The 25,617-nt window shown below is 34.8% G+C and overlaps 1 protein-coding gene and 1 long non-coding RNA gene across 2 annotated transcripts in view; one reads left to right on the forward strand and one right to left on the reverse strand.

Annotated features, from left to right (window-relative positions):
• Window positions 1-25,617, forward strand: part of LOC150105738 (uncharacterized) — a 177,951-nt gene that overhangs the window by 107,949 nt on the left and 44,385 nt on the right. The gene's annotated exons all lie outside the window — the stretch shown is intronic.
• LOC150105739 (BBSome complex member BBS7-like) overlaps window positions 2,513-25,617 on the reverse strand; it is a 320,423-nt gene continuing 297,318 nt past the window's right edge. Inside the window, exons 19-20 of the mRNA XM_090395048.1 lie at window positions 18,675-18,798; window positions 2,513-2,778 (exon numbers count right to left, since the gene is read on the reverse strand). Coding sequence (XP_090251174.1) covers window positions 2,642-2,778; window positions 18,675-18,798 — 261 coding nt within the window. The 3' untranslated portion in view covers window positions 2,513-2,641. The remainder of the gene's footprint in view (window positions 2,779-18,674; window positions 18,799-25,617) is intronic.

The following is a 25,617-nucleotide window of genomic DNA, read 5'->3' on the forward strand; positions in this document are numbered from 1 at the left end:
ATGTGAAGAAGCTATACTGTTTATGCCGGTAAGATTATCTTTTCTATGCCTAGTGTGTAGTAGTGAACTTATTTCTGCCGAACATAATTTAATCCTTATTGCTGTATTTAACTATCCAAGATCAAATACGTGATGTAGTGAGACATTTCCATCTTGACGTCCCAAATATTGTACCATTTGGATTAATGGTTCAAGACAAAGTGAGATATAGAGAAGCCTGTTGTAAAAACTTAATATAATGCTGGATACTGAAATTTCTGCTAGGTTGATAGAACTTTCTTCAATTGAATGTCTGATTGTATACATTTTATAACTGTTCTGAATAGTTAAACTGAGTTGATATTTAAACTGTATTGAATAATAATAACTTTGATCAGAGTGAAGTTGTGATAGGAATCCTTGATAATAAGAAGAATAGATTTTAAAAGAGGTATACCGTGAGTAGACATATAGATACAAAATTAATAACCTGAAAAGTCTGGACTTGCAGAACATGCCATCTTTACTAGACATAGAGTTTATTGGAGAAAGACAAGAGTTCTTAAAAAAAGTCAGTTCCTCATGGAACGCCTTTATAAAGAAACATGTGAAACTTTACTTCATTCTCCTAACTTAAACAGATCTGATGGCTTACGTCTATCCCCTTTATGGGGGATAGGAAAGATTAGCTGATTTATCAAGTACTAACTTTTTATTGTATACATTTTTTTTTTTTTTTTGTGAAATTTATTGACCTTTTTAGTTATCTTACACCAGCTACTTAGGTGGCGCTTTTTGGAATTGTCAGTTATTGTTTAATTTTGAGCTTAAAATGTACTCAGGATGCCTGTGACACACACACAGGCAAAAATTATACTATTAAATAATCTTTGTATGTGAGTTTTCTGTTATTAATTTTGTATCAAGAAGAATAGAATCTGTAAGCATAAGTTCTAATCGTAATTATTATACTCAGCTGAGTAGTTTGCTAGTATCTCAATGAAAACTTAATTATTGTTTAAGTGTATTTTTCCAACTAGAAATCTTTGTTTTGATGTAAATTTATGTAACACTGCATTAAATATTTTTATTTGAATTGAATCTTGTATTTGCCTGATTTCTTCATTACACTGCTCATTAAAATAATTTGAATCTTAGCGGGAACCTTATATAATAAAGAAAACCTCAGCCTAAAATTAAGTTAGTAATAATATAGATTTGTTGATGGTTGATTCCTCAATGTTGTGCATGCAAATTTGAACAAAGAGTGGTGCAGTTAAAAATAAATATTCTCTGTGTTCGAATGTGGAGTCAATCAACAACTGGAATATACATTTGGAGTAAAAAGTCGGATCCAACAGTATCCTCTGTTCTCAAAACTGAATGAAATAACATCTGTGTTGCAAATGTTACTGACCAATCAGCAAGGAAGTATAAAGAAAATTTTTCCACTGAAATTGAAGATCAAGGTAGTCTTATCCAGTTCTCAAATCTAGTAATACTGAATACTTTCTTTGTAAGTTCTTATTGTAGGGTGAAAGTGCTTGTTTCGAAACCGTAGTTCCGTGATTTTTTAAAAGTAATAGGCCTACAGATTTAAATTGTAATATGAATAAGATACAAGGGACTTTGTTTAATTTTGGTGTTAAGAAATCTCTTATTGAAGGTGTTTGTGATGCAACAGATAGTGATTCATCCACCTCCAGGATGTACAGAAGGAGGGGAAAACTGCATTCACTCATAAGTACTTATAATATTATAAATTTTTGATGATCAGAATGGGATATGTCAATAAAAATCAGCACAAATTAATTTAATGATGTTGGCCTGACGAAACTACAAGATTTCATTAGTACAGTGATTGCTAACTGATTTAAATGTAATTTTATATTTGTCACCATGTCACACTGTATACATAAGTGTACTAATACTCTTTATGATTATGCTATAATTAATTATTAATAGATTACAAAATAACCAAGGTATTCCGTGAAATGTTCTATTGTAGGAAAAATCTCGGAAATGATGCTCTGATAGGATATTAGTTCCTTCCTTTTTCTTTTTTTTCCAGCTACAATTTGAACTGTTTCCAAAATACCTAATGGAATGCTATCTTTTCAGTAACAGCAATTTCAAGATGTTGGTTTGAAATCCAGAGAAATATTAATAACTTAATAAATTTATGTTGTTCATACTGTAAAGCACAGTTTTTTATAACTTTGTAGCTGAATCCTAATAACAATAAAATAGAATGATTATAAAATAAAAATTCTTTTTAAATAAAAAAAAGTCATAATTATTGAAATTAGACAACATAATTATGTGTTTGATTTATGTTATTAAATTAAATATTACTTTCCTGGTTTTATATGGATTGTCCAGAAATACTCTACAACAAACTCATAAGGACCAAATGAGCAGGCTATTAGAGTAAATTTCCTTTAGAATACCATAATGTTTGTAGGATGTTTTTAGTGATTTGTTATATAATGAGAGTTAACCTTATGCTTACAACTAAGGAAATTTGCAAACATAAATATGCACAGAACTCTTTTAATTCCAGTTTTTCTTTCAACTGTAATATGTTTTGTGCAATACCTTAATGGACAGATTAATATCACAGATTGATTGACTAGTATTATTAATTTCATTCAGCATTATTTTAAGGTTTGCAGTGAAAGAAATTTATGAGTGGTGGTAAATCATAATTGTCCAGAATCTGAAGTAGGGCAGGCACTTTGCTTTTTACATTCACTCCTTTGAACTTGTACACATCGATGTACAAGTCAGTTATCATACCTAAAAAGTAAGAAAGAAAAACAAAACATTAAACTACTTCGTGCTGTGTGCTCTTTAATATTAATAATGAATATATAAATGAGGATTGCATATTTCATTCTCATTTAGTGATAGTCAGTTATCATACCTAAAAAGTAAGAAAGAAAAACAAAACATTAAACTACTTCGTGCTGTGTGCTCTTTAATATTAATAATGAATATATAAATGAGGATTGCATATTTCATTCTCATTTAGTGATAGTCAATAGTAGAATGGATATTTGCATTCCTAATATGATATGTGGAAGTCTCTTACTAGTTCCTACATTCAATTCTTAAATTATTAGACTTGCAAATCAAAAACATATCTCAATTCAATTTCCTCTTTAATGTGTAAGCTCAATGGCCTGTCACAGCTAAGTAACTTGGCTTCATACAAACCTGATTAGTAAAATTTCTATATGGATTTATTTCTGTTTTTGTAATTTTAATTCCAATTTTAATAATTCCATTCTATACTTGCCAAGAAATTATATTCTTATTTAACCCTTTATCCAAGTGTAACCAAACAAAGTTTGCGCATGAAGGATCTTCACGACTGGGCTACTTGTATATAGAGGCTAATGACTTCGTATCAATTGCTTTAGTATCCCATGATGCATGGCACACATCCTTTAGGGTGTATATAATGCTATAAATTATAGAAAGGACAACTACCTAGCAACTATCTTCCCCCATATACGCCCTTCTCAATCAACGTTTCCACTTTTGCTTTCACATACTTCACAATGAAATATTGTTAACCGACAATAATTAAGAATGTTGAAAGTTTATTTTTCGCTTGGTTAGACTATAATAAATTTAATTTAATCCTTTATCCAAGTGTGAGCAAACAAAGTTTGCGCCTGAAAATATCTTCAGGACTGAGGTAAGGTAGTACAACACTGGGCAACTCGCAGCAAAGGTGGATCAAGCTCTCTTGATTTATTTATTTATTGTAATTTATTTTCTTCTCAAAAAAATTTTTGAGAAGAAATTTAATTTTTAATTTATTTTCTCAAAAAGAAAATAAATTAATAAAAATGTATAAAACTGTTTCATCATTGAGTTTTTCATATAGTGGAGATAATCTAATCAAATATTTTCTTAAAATTTGCAATGGTCCTGAAATGTGTACATTAGCCAATTTCTCTAGTCTGTTGATGGGAAAATCCTTCTGCATGCCATATTGAGTATAATAAAGACAAGCCTCAGCTCCAGTAATTCTATTAGTAGAAGCCTGTGCTTTCTATGATTAACCAGGATTTTAATGGGCAGCATTTACATATAATGTTTCATCATCATCAGTTTCCTGATATATACTTCCAAGGGGTGTTCAGGTTACTATGATAGCATTACATGATTAAGTATACATTATTATTAATTTCCTGTCTACTATTTTTCTTTAAATTAGTCTATTACTTGTAAGCACTCTCTGATATTGTCATAATTAACATTTCGTTCTTCTGAGGCAGTTCTGACTAAATCAATCCACCTAGACCTTGGTTTTCCTCTGAGTCTCTTTCCTGCCATCTTGGCATTAAACACCTGTTTTGCTAACCTTTCCTCACCCATTCTATTTACGTGACCATATGCCACCTTAGATTAGCTCTACTGACATATTCTAATAATGAAATTCCTTTCTAATATCTTCATTTTTAATAAGATTCTGCCATTGGTTCACTCCCCAAATTTTTCTCAGAACCCTCATATCTATATCTGTGGTCTCTAGTTTTTGATCAAGTGCTTTATTTCTAACCCAATTCTCAGATCCATAACTTAAAACTGGTTTGAACACTGTCTTGTATACTGTTAGTTTGGTGTTTTGGCTAATTTCTCTTTTATTCCATATAAATTTATTCAGATGGCTACTCACCATATCAGCTTTGCTTTATTCTGTTGTCTATTTCCAGATTTAACTTGCCATCTTCACTAAAACTGTGCTTAAATAGCTGAAATATTTTACTTCTTCTATAGCAGTGTTTCTCAAATTTCAGATATCCACGTACCCCTTCTTAAATTTTCATTATTACCAAGTATCCCTCTTATCAAAATAATAATAAATAAGTAGATTTTACTGTAAATGTCTATTTTATTTGAATTTATATGTTCATGTAAACAAAAAATATGATTTATTTTTAATAGAAAAAAATTTGGAATAGGTTCCTCTTCATTTCATGTCCATGAAAATCCACATTTCAAGTAATTTATATCATACTTACGAAGATTTTTCATCTTCTTCCAAGTTGGTTCTCTAGAGATATCAGACGACACACCCTTATCAATTTCATTTGAACGAGATACAATATCAATGTTTTCTTGTTGCTTAGAGCTACTTGTATTTGCTATATTACTATCTTTTGTGCATTTTATAAATCTAGTCTTTAACCAATGATCCATACTTAAGAATTTGAATGCTAAAAAAATTATCGTATTTACTGGAATATAACTTGCACTTTTTTCCCAAAATTAAAGCTAAAAAATCATGGTGCGAGATATATGCTGGGATTTTCAGAAACTAAAGTTTTCAGGAAAAAACTGAAAATGGTGCGACTTACCAAGCAGCTCCTATTCGCTATCACTACTTTTTGCATCGAGAATAGTTTCCTTGTGTGCATCGTCAAAGTCATCTATCCAAATAGCTTCATCTTCTTTCCCATTATTTCAAGCAAAAATTACCAGTAATTTACAAGATTTGAGATACGTAATGAACAATCCTTCACAAATGACTAATGAGAAGTAAAAGCAGAGCACGAAACAGACAGCAATGGTAGGCCAGTAGAGATAGAGCAGCTATGAAGAAGTGCATGTGATTGGTGCAGTATTAACAAAAGATTGCGAGCCAAAGACAAAGGTAAGCCAACAGTTGAGTTGAAATGCCAATTCTCTTCAACCAAATTCCATATAATCTGAAACACATTCACTATATATTTCTTAGTTTTAACACGTTCATGACGGGGTGGTGTCAAGCAAAACCACATGTTGTAATTAGTTAGTGCCGTTTTTATCCCAGTTGTCTCTAATTGCAGTATTTGTTGAGAAATATATTACACAGACTGCAAATGTCTCTGTACCTTATTCAGTGATACAATAAAACTACTTGTTTTTCTTGCATCTTCAGTAAAGTGATGCTATTGGGGAGGGCGTGTTGTTTACTGTAGGGAGTGAGTTACTATCGCCAGGACGTGAACATCGTGGTGATAGTAACTCACAATTTGAGTAGGAGAATTCATACATAATATATAATTTATTGAGAAATATATACGTTTAAAATAATTCTTTTTTTTCTTAATAATGATTCCATGTGTTAATGATGCATAGCCGAAAATTGCCACGTACCCCCTGAAGACCTTTCACATATCCCCAGAGGTATGCATACCACACTTTGAGAAACACTGTTCTATGGGATCACTATTCAAAATGTAGGTGAAGTTTTCCATGTTCCTGCTTATTTTCATGCCAAATCTGTTAGAAGTGTTATTCAATTTAGTTAGAGAATCCTGGAGACTTGCACTAGATGTGTTTAGGACAACATCATGTGAATAAAGCAAAGAGCTAAGTTGGATATCTCTAATTCTAATATCAGACCTAATGCCACTTTCGTTCGTAATGTGATCCATATAGATGATGAATAAGAGTGGAGATAATGTGCATCCTTGTCATATGATTCAACATCATATCATCTTCCTGTATTTCCTTCAGTTAAATATAGACTGTGTATTACTCTGTATAATGTGGTTATACAGAGTGTGTGTGTATGTATCTCAAGAGTGTGGTCAGTAAGGGTGTTAGAGCTGGGTTTTTTACTTTTAGAATGGTGAATGAGTGAAATAAGCTGCCTGAGTCTGTTGTGGGTGCTGTGACAGTGAATGAGTTCAAGGCAAAGTATGATAGATACTGTGTGAATGTCAAATAGTTGTGATGGATATGATGTTTAAGTGCCTCCCTCGATGAGTCTAAGGACTCCTTAGAAGTCCATTTTGAAGTTTTCCCACGTAACTCTACTTGAAACTGTTTTCCAATCAAGAAGTTTATGTTCGATGTTGAATGCTGTCACTACTCCTTCCTTTCCTTGATCATTATTGGCTGAAAATAGCATCCTATACTTATTCTTTAGTAACATCTCACCTGTTTTTGTCTTCTCTCTCTCTCTGTAATGCCAATTATGTCCACGTATAACTTTTCCAGTTCTTCTGCAAGTTCAATTTCCTTTCTATTAATATTCCTTATATTGATAGTTCCTATCTCCAGTGCTTCTGATGTTGGGTTTATTCTTCTTCTAGATGTTGAGTTAGATTGTTTCAGTTAGCTGACTTTTGGCATTTTCACCCTGGTTCCCTGACAAAAGCAGCAAGGGGTGGGGGCTTGTTTAACCAGGCAATTCCCCAGCTGGCATGAAACCATCATATGTATTTGTGGTTTAAGTCAATAAAAAGTACAATTTTGTTGGCTAAGTCCCAAATTGCCAGCCCATTCTCTTTCATTCAGTACCCAGTAAATACCTACTAATGGGGGCGCACCATGTTAAGGTAAGGATTTGACATTAGGTCAGAAACAACCAGTTGGTTCTCCACATTCCTGAAAGGCGATGTGGAGGTCTCCTCCCAGTTATTTGGCTTTGACTCTTAAGCAAGCCAATATAATTTTTTGAGTCTGCAAATATTTACTCTTCCTCAGATAATACAGTTTGTCCTTGTCTAAGTGGTTTAATATCCTCCTCCTCTTCATTTTTTGCACTTTATAATCATGAAAAGCTTAAACTAGGTGATCACAGTGAATAGGTGAAATTATGATATATAATAACAATAATCATTATGATATTGGCAGATAGCTTCAGGTTTATCTGTCCATTAGCTTGGTTTATCTGTTCATTAAAAAACAAATCCTGTAGTTCACACATAACTGAGGACTGATAGCCCGGTGGGGATTGCAACACAGCCAGCAAAAGTTGCTACTGAAAAGATAAGTTTTATTTTTGTAGTAAAGTAGTGATTTGAATTTGCGGTTTGGTGTAGTTTTGTTTATTTTTTTATAACTTAGTGTAACTGGGTGATTGTGGAGATTTGTGTTTGGAACAGGCTTCTATTTTTACTACATTTGAAGCTTGTGTTGAACAATGACAAAATGGTGGTACAAACAAGATTGGGAATTCAGGCTGCATGAAAATCAAATGTAATTAACAGCATTAACTTTTTGAAGATGGTATGCTGTTCTGAATGCAACATGAAGAATACTTGACAGAATGTGGAGAGAATGAACAAGAGTTGGGAGAGAGAATGGATATGTCGAAAGTGTGATGAAAGAGTGTGTAATTGTAGGAGCAAATGACTGTATGAATCATGGAATGGAAGCAATTTCAGGAGTAAATGACTGTATAATGGTAGTGAGTGGAACTATGGAAATGAAAGAAAGCAAATGACACTGTGGAAGCAAAAAACATTGGAATGAGGAAACAAATGATAGATAGTAATTGCCATGACACAAGACTTGAAAAACGAGTTGATCAGAATAAAGTTTGGTGGATAAGCGTGGACAAGTACAAAAGGTTAGAATGAAAGAAAGCAGAGAAAAAGAGGTGATGAATGACGTGAGAACAATGATGTATGGAGATATGGAGAAGTACGAAGGTGATCTGAAAAGTTCTCGGCCTTGACCATAGATGGAAACACTATCGGCAAGATTTTTTTTTTCTAAGTTGGTACATCTGTCATAAGCATCCATGTGAAATTGCAAGCCATTCTATCAAGTAGTTTGTTTTATACAACTGTCTGAAGCAAAAGTGTTGTCTGTATCCCTTGAAATGGATAAAATTGAGTATCGTGCGGTTATAAAATTCGTTGTAAAAGAAAGTTTAATGTCAAAAGAAATTCATTTGAAGTTCATAAAAGTTTACGGGCAATCTTCTCCTTCGTTTTTGACAAATAAGAAATGGGCTGCCGAGTTTAAATGCAGCCATACTAGCCTTGAAGATGATCCTCTGAAGGACGTTCAAAAAGTGCAACAACATCAGAAATCATTGATCAAGTGCACGATATGGTATTGGATGATCGGTGAGTCAAAGTGCATGAAATTGCTGAAACTATAGGCATTTCAAAAGAACATGTAGGATATATTTTGCATGAAGAATTGCAAATGAAAAAGCTTTGCGCAAGATGGGTGCCACGCTTGCTCACAGGAGATCAAAAATACACTCGCATGAAAATCTCTGAACAGTGCTTGGAGCGTTTTTAACAAAAATAAAACTGATTTTGTGCATCGATTTATTACTATGATGAGACTTGGATTCACCATTACACTAGAATCCAAACAACAGTCAAAACAGTGGACAGAAGCCGGTTGTTCAGCGCCGAAGAAGACAAAGTCGGTTCCATCAGCAGGAAAAGGTTATGGCATCAGTGTTTTGGGATTCATTTTGTTTATTAATCAACTTGAAAAGAGTAAAACAATAACCGGGGTATATCGTTCCAATCTTTTAACCAGACTAAACGAAAAAATTCGTGAGAAAAGACCTGGTTTGCAGAAGAAAAAATCACCTTTCATCAGGACAATGCACCTGCCCACAAAGGTGTTTTGGCAATGGGAAAATTAAGGGATCTGTCCTATGAATTGTTGGAAGATCCACCCTATTCCCCATATTTGGCTCCCTCTGATTTCTATCTCTTCTCAAAACTAAAAATCTTCCTCGCTGGTCAGCAGTTTTCTTAGTATCAAGAGGTGATTGCAGCTGTAGAGGAGTATTTTGCAGATCTTACGGAGAACCACTACAGGGACAGGATAATGGTGCTATAGCATCACTGGAATAAATGTATTAGTCTTAAGGGAGATTATGTTGAAAAATAAAAATAATTTTGAAATTACAAATTCGTTTTTTCATTGTTAGCCTGAGAACGTTTCAGACCACCCTCATAAGAAGTGACGCAGGAGAACAGAACTGGTGAGAATGAAGTTACTGTAAATGAGAATGGTAGTAATAGGAGTGATAATGATAGAATGCAAGATGGACAGGGAGACATGCTAGATGTTGGAAGTAGTGAATGTATGTATGGGGACGATCAGTATGGAAATGGGATGGCTTTGGATTCACGGGATGTGGTTGAGTCTGAAGAAATAGATAAGTTAAGTGGTAATAAAGGTGTGGGGAAATCACAACCTACAAGTGGCATGGGGAGGACCAGTTATAGACCTAAAAGTGAATTGTTATGTTTATTTACAAATGCCAGGTGCTTCAGAAATAAGGAAGATGAAATGGTTTCATTTATTGAATTTAGTCACCCAAAAATTATAATTTACAATTTTTGCAAATAAGAAAACATAGTTGGATAAGGATGATATCCTGACAGGAATAGAAATGGAAGGGCATGATGTTTTCTGTAACGATAGAAATGACAAGAAAGGGGGAGGGATACTGTTGATGATAGAAGGCAAATTATGTCCTGTCAAAGTGAAGATATGAATAGTGGCCATGGTTTTGAGTCAGAATGGTGTGAGGTGGAGGTTGATGATGAAAAATGCATAAGAAACTTGGGTTAGTGAACAAGGGATGGGTGATTTTAATTAGGGCAGTATAGATTGAAATAAAGAGAGAGCATTTGGGAATAAGAAAAATGAACTTCTTGAGACACATCCATCTTAGGCAGTATGTAAAGGAGAGCACATGAGGATCAAGAATTTTGGATCTGATCATTTCATCAGAGGATATGATTGAGAGTGAGGTTTTGCACTTCCTTCCAAAAGTTGAAGTGATTACCTGTGTTTGCACATCAATGTTGGCAAATATCTTTTGGTCAGTTTCCATGCAACATTTATCTCCCTCATGCTTAATACTTCATTTCATGACTAGCCTTGTAATTCCACATATATCTTCGAGGAAAGGATATATGTGGAATTACAAGGCTAGTGATTATGAAAAGTTTAGGAGACATCTTGAAGCTTAGCATGGAATGAGGTATTAAGTGAGAGGGAGATAAATGCTGCATGGGAACCGATGATATCTATCCCATTCAGTTACTAAATGAAAAGGAAGTGTGATAAATACATCTGTATTTATTTAAATTTGGTTGATTAATGAGTATAGCAGCAGATTCCAAAAACATTTTTTCTTTTTTAAATTTACTGTGATGAAGCATGGTAGTTTTTTTCTAGAAGATCCTGTGAATGGTATTCAATATACAGTCCACAAGGCCAGATCAACCATATACACTGCTCAAAACAATTAGAGGATATTTTAGTTTCTGTCAGATAATTATAAATTTCTGCAAATAATTATAATTATTGGGTACTTTATACATGAATATTTCTTACTTATGGATAGAGTGTAATTGATGAGATATTGTTTAAGTAATCGATATTTATTACAAATTTAATAAATTATACATTTTAGTGTGAAATAATTTTAACAAGAATAGCCAAAAATGCTTTTGTTAATTTAGATTAACAGTCAAAACAGAGGTATATCTTGATTGCATGGACCAGATAAGATGATCAAACAATTCTTTTGGGATATTTCCCCACTCTTCTGTGAGAGCAATTTCGAGCACTTGAAGCAAATGTTTTGACAAGTCTTAACATGATTTTGCACACGGTTGTATGGTTGTGTGTTATACACTGTTGTATATTAAGAATATTTTAAAATAAATGTGTTACATTTGTCAATTATTTTTATAACTTTATAATTGACAAGAAAACCAAAATATCCCCTAATTGTTTTGACCAGTATTTTTTTGTGATGTCAGGAGGCCAGGAAGACATTTATTTTTTTAATCTGCATTTTTGTGGGATCATAATCTAATGGAATGTATGTAGAATGGTCATGGAGAATAATCTCCATTTTACAATTGTATTCAGTGGTGCTAAGGACCACCATGACATTACTGTTATCTGCTGTGGTGATAATAATGCTTTTATCTTTTTGTAGCTTTCTAAGAGAAGCATGTTGGTCAGAAGATAATTACTTTTCAGAGGCCAAGACTGGAAAAGAATATTGGCAATGTCAAGTCTTATGTTGTTAGCTGTTTCGGGAGCTAGGTTACTGATTTTGTGTTTTATGTTGTACATTAAGTCTAGCACCAGCATTCTCTTCAGTGGCGAAACTGTGGCCGAAACACAGGGTGCTGAGAGCATCTCTGTTGAGCCTTTTTGAAGACAGATTCACTATGGTATGGAAAGGTTGAATTTGCAGCTGGGATTTATAATTGAACAGACTGTTATACTTCTTGATATGCTTATTTCTTATTTTTAAGAATTTTTTGGGGCAGATGATTGTAGGAAGTAGTGAGAGTGGTGAATGTGGAAGTTCTGTTCTCACAGTAGTGCAACACTGGCACATTTGTATATATGGAGAGCTTTTTAGACTGGAACTTGATTTTTAGTTTTACACAATTAGGGATTATTCTTGCATTCTAACAATTTTTTCGAAAGGCCAGCCGATTTAACTGCCTGGATAAACGTAGTTTCGTGCACCATACTGTCTTGCCTTACATGCTATCTGTTCATCATGAATAATTAGTATCTGTGTGTTAAGGATTAAGTGCTGGGAGGATATCATGTTAAAGGATTAATGCAGTATTAGCTAAAAAAATGAATAAAAAAACTATTTTAATTCTTCCAATATTTCATCTCAGTCACTGAGACATCTTCAGGGAGTACAAACTAACGCTTGTAACACACAACCAACCAAGCGACATGTCTTCAGAATGGTAACCCCCCCCCCCTCCATCGTATACAGAAAACCCACTCACACCAGTAGATACAAGCACAAACTTTCCACTCCTCTCAACAATATGGTATCATTAAAACTCTAACCAATAGAGCCTACAATCTTTGTTCCAGTGGACCTTCTCTTTCAGCAGAGCTCAACCATACACAACAGGTTCCTATCTAATGGCTACAGTTCTTACAGAATTAAAAAGCAATCTTCCCCAATCCTTAGCCATCTCTTTAGAAGATGGCTAAGGACTGGGGAATTTCAGGATGCCCTCACAATCCCCTACATTGGGAAAAATAGCCAAGTCCTTAAAAATACAACCTCTGCACAGCTTTTAAGCCCCGCCTGAAACTCGCTATCCTTATATGTTCCACTAAAGCTCAGCTCCTCTCACACTGCCTGGATTATATAAAGTACCATGTTCCTGCAAGTTGGCATACTTTTTTGACAAACAGGTATATCAGGCAGCAACCACATAGATGAATCCAAAACATACATCTGCAATCACAACTATGGTGAATATGGCCTTGTGAACCATCTATTGGATACCAACCACAGGATATTCTGGAAAAAAACACCATGCTTCATCACATTAAATTTTAAAAAGAAAGTCTGGGAATATGCAGGTGCACTCAGAAATCAACCAAATTGATATAAATACATGCATAGTAGTATGTCTGCAAGGAGATATGCTTTGCATTATGGGAGATACTGAGACAAGGAGTGATGAGAGCTTGGTCCACCTTTGCTCGGAGTTGCCTGTTGTTGCACTACCTTACCTCAGTCCTGAAGATATTTTTAGGTGCAAACTTTGTTTGCTTACACTTGGATGAAGGATTAAACTAAATTTATTATAGCCTAACCAAGTGAAAAATAAACTTCCAACATCTTTCTCTAAATCCAGAGTAATTCAATAATAAGGTGGTACACCTGTTGGCAACTTGTATAGGTAAATATGACTCTCCTATTGCTTCTGCCTTAGTATCTACACGTTTGGGTCTCCCTCCCACTGACGAGACCTCAATAAATGTTGAAACTGGTCTGGGTAGTGGCCCTTCCCTTAATGCTTAGCAGTATACATGTCTGCAAGGAGATATGCTTTGCATTATGGGAGATACTGAGACAAGGAGTGATGAGAGCTTGGTCCACCGTTGCTTGGAGTTTGCTGGTGTTGCACCACCTTACCTCAGTCCTGATGATATTTTCAAGTGCAAACTTTGTTTGCTTACACTTGGATAAAGGATTAAACTAAATTTATTATAGTCTAACCAAGTGAAAAATAAACTTCCAAGATGATTATTTCTTTGTTTTTCTTTAATTCCTGCAGCGATTTATATTCCTTATTGGATATGTTGGTTTTTGGTGGTCTAGCTTTGGTGAGAAACAAGCTACATCCAATCTAATATCGTTGGCTATGTGGTTTGGAAGGTGGCGGATTCCACATTCAATTTGGATCATTATATCCTCAGCCGGTAATTTTCTGGGAGCAATGGCGAAGTTGTGGCCACGTGAGAGAGCATTGACTGCTTCTGGCTTCAAATTAACTGAAGAAAGTTATTATAAGCATATATGACCAACGTCTAACAATTTCTGCGAGAATTACTATCATCCACAGAGATTCCATCACACGCAAGACCTGCCATTACGATAAAATGAAGTTGAAGCTATCAAGACAACTGAACCGCCTGACCTTCCAAAAATGCTGCTGGGATAATCAGATAATCCCAAATTGTGTTAAATTCAAGCACCGTTTCTTGTCACAAAAGGCTCTCTGAATTTATAACTGCACCAGCCAGGCTTTGCTACAAGAACAAATCGCCACTATGCACTCCCTCCTAGCTGACGTTAACTTAGCTATTTGGGTGCTTGAAGAAGAGGTTTCTAGCACGTTAAACCACGAGCTTTAGTCAATCTTATGCGACATCTCATTTACGAGGTCAACATATCAAGAAGTTTGAGAAATTAAAAAAGAAGTCAACCTCCGAACCTAAATTTTCTACCGACACTGTGGGTCAACCTTTCTTCAGTTAATTTGATGCCTGAAGCAGTCAATGCTCTCTTACGTGGCCACAACTTCGCCATTGCTCCCAGAAAATTACCAGCTGAGGATATAATGATCCAAATTGAACGTGGAATCCGCCACCTTCCAAACCATGTGACCAACGATATTAGATTGGATGTAGCTTGTGTTCTCACCAAAGCTAGACCACCAAAAACCAACATATTCAATAAGGAATATAAATCGCTGCAGGAATTAAAGAAAAACAAAGAAATAATAATCACCAAAGCAGATAAAGGTAACGCCACAGTAGTACTTAACCAAATGGACTACACAGGTAAGCTTAAAGCTCTATTATTAGATTGTACTACTTGCCTCCCTACTGAGTGCAATCCTACCAACTCACAAATTAGAAACTCCACAGGCTCCTTAAGAAGGTCACTTCTTGGCCTGTAGAAGTCACTAACAGATTAAAACCCCCCCCCTCCCCGTATATATGGACTCCCAAAAATACCTAGAGAAAATGTGCCATTACATCCCATAGTGTGGATGGCATTGATTCGACCACATAAAAATTAGCTAAACATTTGGCCAAAGTGCTCACACACTATACTGGCAACAAACCATCACACATAAAAAACTCAGCCCATTTCAAAGCCAGCATAGAAAACCTTACACTCCAACATACTGACATATTGGTCAGTTTTGACATCTCCTCCTTATTCACAAATGTCCCACTGAAAGAAACCATAGAGCTAATCCAAGATAAATTTCCTCCCGATATCTCAGCCCTATTTCAGTTCACTACGAACTCAGGCTATTTTGTTTGGTAAGGAAAATTCTACAAACAAATAGAGGGGACAGCCATGAGTTCACCACCCTTGGCCAACTTTTTTATGGAGATTTTTGAAGAGAAAGCTTTAAACTCTGCCTCACAGAAACCAACCATATGGCTTCGCTACGTTGATGATGTGTTCGCTATTTGGCCAAATGGCTCTGATACACTCCTCTCCTTCCTTACACACTTAAACTACCAATACCCCAGAATGTTCACCCTGGAAAAGGAGAAAAACAACAGCCTCCCTTTCTTAGACACACTAGTCACCCGCCAGCCTGATGGAACCTTGGTTTTCTCAGTTTATAGAAAACCCACCCATACAGGCAGATATATTCACCAACAATCCCTCTCCCCCTCACAACAATATGGAGTTATTAAGACACTACACAACAGGGCTAAACTTATCTGTTCAAATGACAATGCCCTAACCACTGACATCCTCAACACTTTCTCAGCCAATGGCTACTCCCCCCCCCCCAAAAAAAAATATTGACACCAGTTAACCACAATCCCCCCCCCCTTCACAACAAGGATTATTCTAAATCCATCACCATTCCCTACATCCGAGGCACCTCAGAAAAAATTACCAAAATCTTAAAAAAACATAACTTGACCTCTTGTTACAGACCATATAAAAATATAAAAAATTGGCCTCCCTTATCCGCTCCGCTAAAGACCTACCTGGTATATACCAGGTCCCTTGCAGCTGTCATATTTTGGCCAAACAGGCAGGACAGTGAATATCAGAATTTCAGAACATAAGGACTACATCCGTTTTCACCAGTACAGCCACTCTGGTCTTGCAGACCATACTCTGGATCGTCGCCACAGAATACAGTGGACGAAAGCTACGGTTATACACCGTAGTAAATTCAAATTTGAAAGGCTATTCATGGAATCAGCCTCAGCCCTAAGAAACATGGCAAACCTCAACAAATTTGGTTGCATGAGACTGCCCCAAATTTGGGAGACTTACATCAGAAGACCTTCAGCCCAATGGCCGAGAATATTTACATAGCCAGCTATGGGGCACCATCAGGACTTTTAGGAGAAACAACAGCCTCCTGCTTCGTCCTCAGTTACTGTGTGTGGTGCCTGTGTGCACATCTTTATTTTAAGTTCCTGTGAAAATGGCAATGTGATGTTGCCAAAATATTGGAATAGAGATTTAAGTTTAATTTTAATGTATATCAATTCTACGTTGTAAATTCCTTACGTAATTTAATAAGCATATCTACAAACACAAATGTGTAAGTACGATGAAAATCATAATATACTAAAGATACAGTAATTAATCTAAGAAAACATTCAATAAACCAAAATAATTACTTATCTTACAGGAGGTTGAAATAAACTGTCCTCGCTTGTCTAGTCTCAAACGTAATATGCACTGTGTTTAGTGTAGACCTCTGACAATGATTCTTTGGACTCTGGATGCTGTGGAAACAATAATAATAATGCCATAACAATTCCCATAGTGTAGCCACTTGTGATGTGCACACGTTATCCTTTGCCATACAAAAACCGTCTGACGATATAAAGTCACTACAATGTGGCTACACCATACTCCCTTTAACTACTCAACCATCTTTTAAAAGATGGGCATCCAATGTTCTCAGTAAACATATTTCTTAATGATGCTAGGTTCTTAACACTGATCATACCACCATTTGATACAGATATTGTTAAGTGGATCAGCCTGATGATTCACTTAAATTCTCACTGCACACAGACTTACATTTTTTTGTGCCAATAAATCACAGAGCTTTTTGTTAAACTGTTGCCACTTTGACATCTACTGCTTAAAATAGAATGAGAAGTATGCACACCAACTATATAGTGGATATCAAGGAGTTAACAATCAGCAATGTGGTTTGAAAAAGATATGTCTTTAAAATAGTGGCATTCTTTGATGTAAACTCCATACCTAATACAAGGTGTTCAATTCAAACTTTCAAAATGTTTTTTTTTAAAAAAAAAATTCATGATGTTTTCTTCCAAAACATAAGTTTTTCCTAATATAAAGTGGAGAAATCACCCAGATATTTGCTAGTTTCATGTTACTAATGACCTAAGTGTCATTTTAATCATTGCTATGTAAGACTAATAAAAGAATGCCGACTCACGTATTAATCTCATTTAGGATTCATACTTACTGTACAAACAAAGGCTGCTGTTATAGAAATTTGTTTTCTAACAACATAGAAGACTACAAGTTAGCATGTATGATGTAAACACTGACTTCACCAAGTGCAAGTGACAGACAGCTACTTGGGTAAGAGTCAAGCATGAGAACTGATATAGATGAAATTCAATTGTAGGAGCTAGGTAAAAGTCAGGAGACACCACTAAGCATTTAACATATGTAGAGAAGGGAAGTGGTAGAAAGAAGATTAGTGCCAGAAATATGTAGTACATTGGCAGAATATCTTTACAAAGACTGCAGTAAGCTGATTTAAGCAAGCTTCTTTTCTTTTTTTAGCCTAAACATTTAGGATTATAGAAATAAGTGTTTTTCAAATTTTATAATAAGTATTGGAGGATAAGTCGAGGTACTTTTTCCTTATGTTCTTAAGCTGAAAAGTCATTGCATCCTCTCCTTCAGATCACAAAAACATTTACTCAGTTCTCTCACTCACTCTATTGGCAACGAAACAATGGCACTCCAAAAATTATTTTTTTAAAGTTTTCTTCATACTTACAGTTAACATTAAAAAAAAAATCACTTTTCCAGTCTCTAAAAACACTAAAATTCAGCCTTGCAACCTTTACTGCTAATTCTTTTAATAGTCTGAATTTAATGGCAATGTTATGCTTTGACATTTCAACATTATTTGACAGTGAAGGTTACCCAAGAATGCAATTATAATCATAATTGCTTCCTTTGGGACAAAGGACAAATGAGGACAACAATCATCAATTTAAATTAGGCACTAGTGTGTATTATATGATACTGGAATAGCAGTTCTTGCAATCCATCCATCACCAAGCCTGACTTTACAAGTGAAAATGAGTAAGCCAGTCTCATATGGCAATGGAAAGGTTTTTTTTTTCCCTCTCAGAAACTAGCCTTAGTTTCTGAGAGGGAAATAATATATAACCCAAATGAGAATTCCTCTGCCACCCACTCATTCACACTTTCATCAATTTAATTTCTTCCTCTTGATGCATTCTCTTTTGCAAGAAACTTTTTTGCAGTGTATGTCTGGATTCTACAAGTATATTAGGAGAGTATTTTCACAAGGACTACAGTAATCTGATTCAGACAAGTTTCTTTTCTTTCTTTTTTTTTTTAACCTAACATCAATCATTTCATTATTGTTTTGATCTTATCTTACCATAAAGTCTTTCTAAATGACAAGGCTGTCGTTTATATTCTTGCTGAAGTTGATCAGCATGATCCAAAATATCTTTGTAATCAGGAGCCAAAAAATTCAGATCATTTTCATGAACCTGCAAATCCTATAAAAACAGAAAAGACAAAAAAAAGTTAACTTGGAAAAATTAACAATGCTTGGGAAATCAGAACATTTGTAACTTAAAGTATGCCTTTGATTAGACTTTTATGTTGTATTTATATCTATAATTTTATATTTTGATTAGATTTTACATAAAGAATAATCATATTTACATAAAAAAATAATTCACGAGGCCATAAATATTAACAAATATTCTGAAGGAGAATTTATGAATGCCAAAACATGAAATGGAACAGTATAAGAAACCAGTAAGCTGAATCTGGTTGAATTGACTGGATTTCATTACCATTTTTACAATATCATGAATTTCTCTTGTAAATCCATCCAAGTAAAATGAAATTATCATTTACAAAGTTGTATAGCACATAAAATGTCACCTGCAGTAGCAGTATTATATGAATCTGTAATGCACTAATACCCAAAAGTGCTTTATAAACTAATTTCTTCTTTCTCATCCATCTGAAACTCGATAATCGTGACCTTTCCTTCAAAAACTGTAGCCAAGTTCTTTTTTTGGTTTGCCTCCTGATCATCATCTTCTTCCAATGATTCCATTCAAGACTATATTTGATAATCCACAAGAGAACATTTTCTGGTGTCAAACCATCTTAACTGCTGTTTAAGAATTATAGTTATGATATCTTCTGTATAGTTTAATTCGTGTTTGACTTGCTCATTTGTTTTGTGTTCTGACCAGTGAGTCATTTATTTTTCTTAAGTATTTCATTTCAAATGCTCTGATTTTCTGTATTTCTTTCTGATTGAGTCTCCATGTCTTGGCTCCATACATTGCCATGGATATAATGCAGGAGTGAATATTCCAGGCAGGCTAGGTGTGCGGTGCTCATCAATGAAATATCAGTATCACCGATATTATATTTTTGCATTTATTCCAGTTAAAGATTCCCCCAATTATTTGCAGACTTTGCGCAATTCCTAAAATTTAACACAATATACTAATGCTTCATGGTCCTCTTCACGAGGGTAATAAAGCATTAGTGCTTCATGAAGAGGGCACTTTTCGACGTGTAAACATTGCATCACATTCGCATTAATAGCCCAGCTGTCCTTTCAAAATGCATACACCTTTAAGCCCTTCGAAAACATGTAAAGCGGGTCAAATTCTTAGTGTTTTAGTAATTTTAAACCGCTGAGAAGGCGAGGCTGGGTGAGCTAACATTTTGAGCTCACCTAGCAGCTGTATTTGGTTATTGTGTCAACCAATCCAATTGAATGTTGTCACTTGTCATGAGTTAAGCGCTTTCTGTATCTGATGGCTGTATTACAAATGGCTGTTACACATAAAAACCAAACGGCTATTTTTCTGGCAAAGTTAATTAAATTAAGGGGATAATTTAATTCCTTATTATATTACAGCCAGTATGTGAAACTCTGAGATCGAAAACTACGATCTAAGAGTTTCATGCCAAAGAACTATCGGCGAATCCAAGCGTAAGTGAACACCTGGTAGTACAACACCAACACAACTCGAAGCAAAGGTGGAGCAAGCTCCACCTTTCTTATCCTTGATATTTTCTCATAATGTAAAACGCAGCTCCTAGGAGATGTAATACTGCCTTACATTATGAGCAGAGGTCACTACCCAGACCGGTTTCAACCTTTTTTTGAGGTCTCATCAGTGAGTAGATAGACCTGAATGATATCAAAGTTTAAGTGAAAAGAACTTCACTATACGAATGCCAGAAAGGTGTGCCCATGAATTATAACTAAGATAAAAAATTATCTCTGGCACACTGGCTGTAAAATAATAAGGGATTTTTATCCCCTTAATTTAATTAACTTCGCCAGAAAAATTGCCGTTTGGCTTTTTATCTTAGTTATAATTTATGGGCACATCTTTCTGGCATTTGTATAGTGAAGGTATGTAAGTTCTTTTCACTTAAACTTCATGAGACCTCAAAAAAGGTTGAAACCGTTCTGGGTAGTGACCTTTCCTCATAATGTAAGGCAGTATTACATCTCCTAGGAGCTGCGTTTTACATTATGAGAAAATATCAAGGATAGTGAGGGAACTTGCTCAACCTTTGCTTCGAGTTGCCTTGGTGTGGTACTACCAGGTGTTCACTTACGCTTGGATTCGCCAATAGTTCTTTGGCATGAAACTCTTAGATCATAGTTTTCGATCTCAGAGTTTCGCATACTGGCTGTAAAATAAGGGATTTTTATCCCCTTAATTTAATGGCTGTTACACATGTTTTCTGGGAACTGAAAATTTAAAAGTGGATGTTAGGAGAAAAATGCTAATTGTTTTTTCTTTTGCTTGTGCAGTATAGCATCTGTTGAGGTTGCAAAGTTTTTTTAACAGTATAGAGACATTTTTATTCTAGTCTCAGAAACAACAGACAGTGAAAAAAAAAAATCTATTCCTGAATAAAAATTAATGTTCTGTGTATTATAAGACATTGTTGATCTACAACAAAATACCAGCACATGTGAGATTGACAAGAGAAAAGAACCACTGATACTAAAAAAACAAAAAAACTAATGAATGTAGGATTCCTGAAAGTGTGGATAATTCCAATAATGATTGGATGTTATGTATACTGAGTCTCAGTTAAACAAAATAAAATTCTTGGAAAACGGAGTGAAATATACACAAACCAGAGAAATACACACAGCATATGCAACAAATTTTATGAGATGATTTTCTGCTCCATCAAACCATATTTATTACTGCAATATTCTCTCTCTCTCTTCATAAGTTTTTTCGTTTTTTAATTATGCCATCAAAAATTCACTTATTTGTGTTTAGACTTTATAGGATCGTGCTATTCGCTCTACCCAGCAACTTATAGGACACACACACATCACAAATGATAATTATTAATTCATTTACCATTAATGAAAGTGTTTCTACTCACACTTATTCTTTCCTATTCTTACATGTCTTATAAATGATGGTTCACATATTCGGGAATCCTGCATTCGTTAGCATTTGCCTTAATTGTTGTTTTCTAATAAATCCTAAAACAAACAGACTGTTCCCCCACTCTACAGAAGTATTCAAAGTTATCCTGCAATTAACTGCATTTGACCAATTAAGATGAGGGCTGATGCACTATGCACTCTCAAAACTTTCATACATCGATAAAAATGCAATCACACAGTCATGTGCATCCACAGAGCGGGGTGGGAGTGGAATGGAGACCCCCCCCAAGGATCGAGTAAAAAATTCCACAAATTATAATCATAAAAGTGATTGAGATATGTAACCTTACACCCTCACCATGGGGCACTTTGTCTGTCTTAAAATTTTATTATGGGTTGGCCTGTTTCGACCCACGGCAGAGTAGCAATAGAACACATGTTTTATTGCAGCAATAAAATACTTGTTGCTGTTTTTGGTTCATCTTTTCCTCATTTGTTAAAAAAATATTCATTACTGTTGTGAACAGCGACCAGTGAAACAAGTTTAAACAGAAAAATTCAATTTTTAAAAGGTAAAGTGTACGTAATTTAATATTATTTTACTTGTTAGTTTTATGATTTTTTTTTGCTTTAAAACTGAAATAATTTAATTTAGGATTTTGGGATTAATTAATTAGTTGATTTTTGATAAATATGCTGGTTAATTTTTTTATATATGAACTTCACTAAAAACTATTAATTCTGAATACATTCCCCCCCCCCCCCCCCCCTAAGAACTAAGGATCATTAAAATCGATATAAAATGAAAATAATTACATCCAAAAATGCTAAAAGACTTTTATTGATGTAATTATTTAATTAAATCAATAATTATTAAAATTTATTGATGTAATTATCCATGGAAAAATTTTCTGCAGATGCATGCCAATGCATACGGTCAAATTGACGTGAAATTCGTAGCGCGGGTTGCATAACCCATATGACAGTACACCCAACGGCACTGATATAATGGTTTTATAGTTTCAGTTTGAGGCTTTTTGAAATGCTATTATTTTTCCATATTTTGTTTAATTTATTCAAATCAGACCATTCTTTGCTAAGTCTGTATTTTACTGTTTCTGTGTTGTTGGAGTTGCAAGTAATGAGACTGCCAAGATATGTAAATTGCTTTACTTGTTCAAGTATATAATTTTTAAGTTTATTGAAATTTTTCCTCATCTCTTTCTATTTTCATTGTTTTAGTTTTGCTTAGATTGATTTAGATCTTTTCCAACTGTACTTACAACCGTAGAATAATAATATTATCTATCTATTTAATGGCAATAACAATCAAGGAAAAGAAGGAGTAGCCATAGTATTCGACACTAAATACGAGGCTAATCTTCTTGAATGGCAGGCAGTCTCAAGTAGAGTGCTGTGGGCAAATATGGGAATGGGGAACTGGACAATGAGACATATTTGTGAATATGGTCCCACAGAAGGTTTTACTAAGGTAGAAGTGAAGGAATTTTTTTTGATGCTTTAGAGAAAGCAACTGACACAATTAAAAAAGGAAAAGTTGGTCCTTATTGGGGATCTAAATAGCAGAGTAGAAAATGATTATCAGACATACAAAAATTTGGAGAAAAGATCAAAGCTAATAATAATGGCAAATACCTGTTGGATTTCTGCTCAGGACATGGACTGGTTATTACAAACACCATGTTCCAACATAAAAATGTGCATAAATTCACATGGAGAGAAGAGGCAACGAATAAGAAAAGTCTCATTGACTATGTTATTGTTGATAGTGATGTTTTCTCCCTGGTCCAGGACACCAGAGTGTACAGAGGATTTGAAATTGGAAGTGATCACTATTTAGTCTGGAGCAGGATAAAACTGAATTTCATATTGAAAAGAATAACATGTAAGAAAGTTTTAAAGTGAATAAAAGTTGAGCAGCTCTCAGATGTGAATTGTAGACTAAAATATACAAAGATTATTGAAGAGAAAATGAAAGAGTTTGAGAATAGCAACCGAACTTTGGAGATTCAGTGGCAAGCCTTCAAGAAAATGCTGATTGATTCAGCCAGAGACACATGTGGTGAGGTTGTCTGCAAGGATAGAAAAATTAGAGCTCCATGGTGGACACAGGAAGTTAAAGAGGCAGTGAAGGAAAAGAAGAAAGCATATCAAAAGTTCCTGTCAAATAAGTCAGCTTGTGCTCTTAGAGAATATAGAGACAAATGTAAGAAAGCTAAACACTGTATAAAACTAGCTAAACAAAAGTCATGGGAGGACTTTGGCAAGAACATAGAAAATAAATATCAAGAAGGTGGTAAGATATTCTGGAGGTTGTTGAAGAAGCTTAGACATGGAGGAAAGCGTGCTGTAAAAGGAGTTAGAGATGATAAAGATGATTAGAGATGACACGAAAACGGGAGAAAAAAGATATCCTTGAAGTATGGATTAATTACTTCGAGAAATTGCTAAATGAAACAAGCAGTGATAGCATAGTGGTAAAAAACACTCAACAGGCATACAGTCAGAACATATATCCATACTTGAAGTAGAAAAAGCCATCAAAGGCTTGAAATGTGGAAATGCGGCAGGAATAGATGATATTCAACCAGAAATGCTGAAGTATGGTAGTATAAATGTCTTACAGTGACTGCACTGCATAGTTCAGAAAGCCTGGACAGAGGGACGAATTCCCGATGATTGGAGTAGAGCTCTCATAGTACCCATATTTAAAAAGGGAGATAAAACTGAATGTGAGAATTACAGGGGTATTTCCCTACTGAGTTTTCCTGGCAAGATCTATGCAAGTATAGATCTTGCATAGATAGAAGAAACGGTTGAGAAGAATTGTGGAAGAAAAGCTTGGTGAAGAACAAGCTGGATTCAAGCCAAATAGAGGCTGTCAGGATCAGATCTTCACTTTACGACAAATAGTTGAAAAAGCATGGGAATATAACAAATATCTATATTTAAGTTTTGTCGATCTGGAAAAGGCATATGACAAGGTGCCAAGAGAGAAGCTATTCAATATGCTAGTTATATGGTGTAAATGGGGCATTATATCAAGCAATACTTAGTCTTTATTTCAGTTGTAAGTCAGCAGTTAGAATTGAAGGAAGTACAGGAAGATGGTTTAATGTTAAATCTGAGATAAAGATGCACATTATCCCCTCTGTTATTCATCATCTGTATGGATCACATTATGAAGGAAAGTGGTATTAAACACGATATCAAAATTGTAGGTGTTAATGTCAGCTCTTTGCTTTATGCGGACGATGTTATACTTATCAATAAATCCGCTATGAGTCGGCAAGATTCCTTGACTAAATGGAATAACTGTTGTAATAGATATGGTATGAAGCTCAGCAATAAAAAGACAAAGACAATGAAAATAGGCAGAATCATTGAAAATGTCAACTGTGTTGTTAACGGAGAACCTGTGGAACAAGTAAAACATTTCAGCTCCTTAGGCATGATTTTTAGTGAAGATGGTAAATTAAATATGGAAATAGACAACAGAATTAATAAAGTGGTATAGTAGGAAGTCAATTTAATAAATTCATATGGAATAAGACAGAAATTAGTCGGAACACTAAATTAGCTTAGCTGTATACAAGACAGTGTTCAAACCAATTTTATCTTATGAATCTGAGAGCTGGGTCAGAAGTAAAACACTTGACCAAAGACTGGAGACCGCAGATATCAGAGTCCTGAGAAAGATTAGAGGTGTGAGCAGATGGCATCAATGGCAATATCATATTAAAAATAAGGATATTAGGAAAGAACTTGACATTGTCAGCATCCAGGAATCCGTTTGCAGAGTTTATCTCAGGTGGTATGGTCACTTAAATAGAATGGGCAAGGAAAAATTAGCAAAACAAATGTTCTCTGCGAGGTTGACAGGAAAACGACT

The sequence above is a fragment of the Typopeltis vanoorti genome, chromosome 6 (genome assembly GCF_054136105.1).
Source record: "Typopeltis vanoorti isolate ZY-2024b chromosome 6, IOZ_Tvanoo_1.0, whole genome shotgun sequence".
NCBI classification, from domain to species: Eukaryota; Metazoa; Arthropoda; class Arachnida; order Uropygi; family Thelyphonidae; genus Typopeltis; species Typopeltis vanoorti.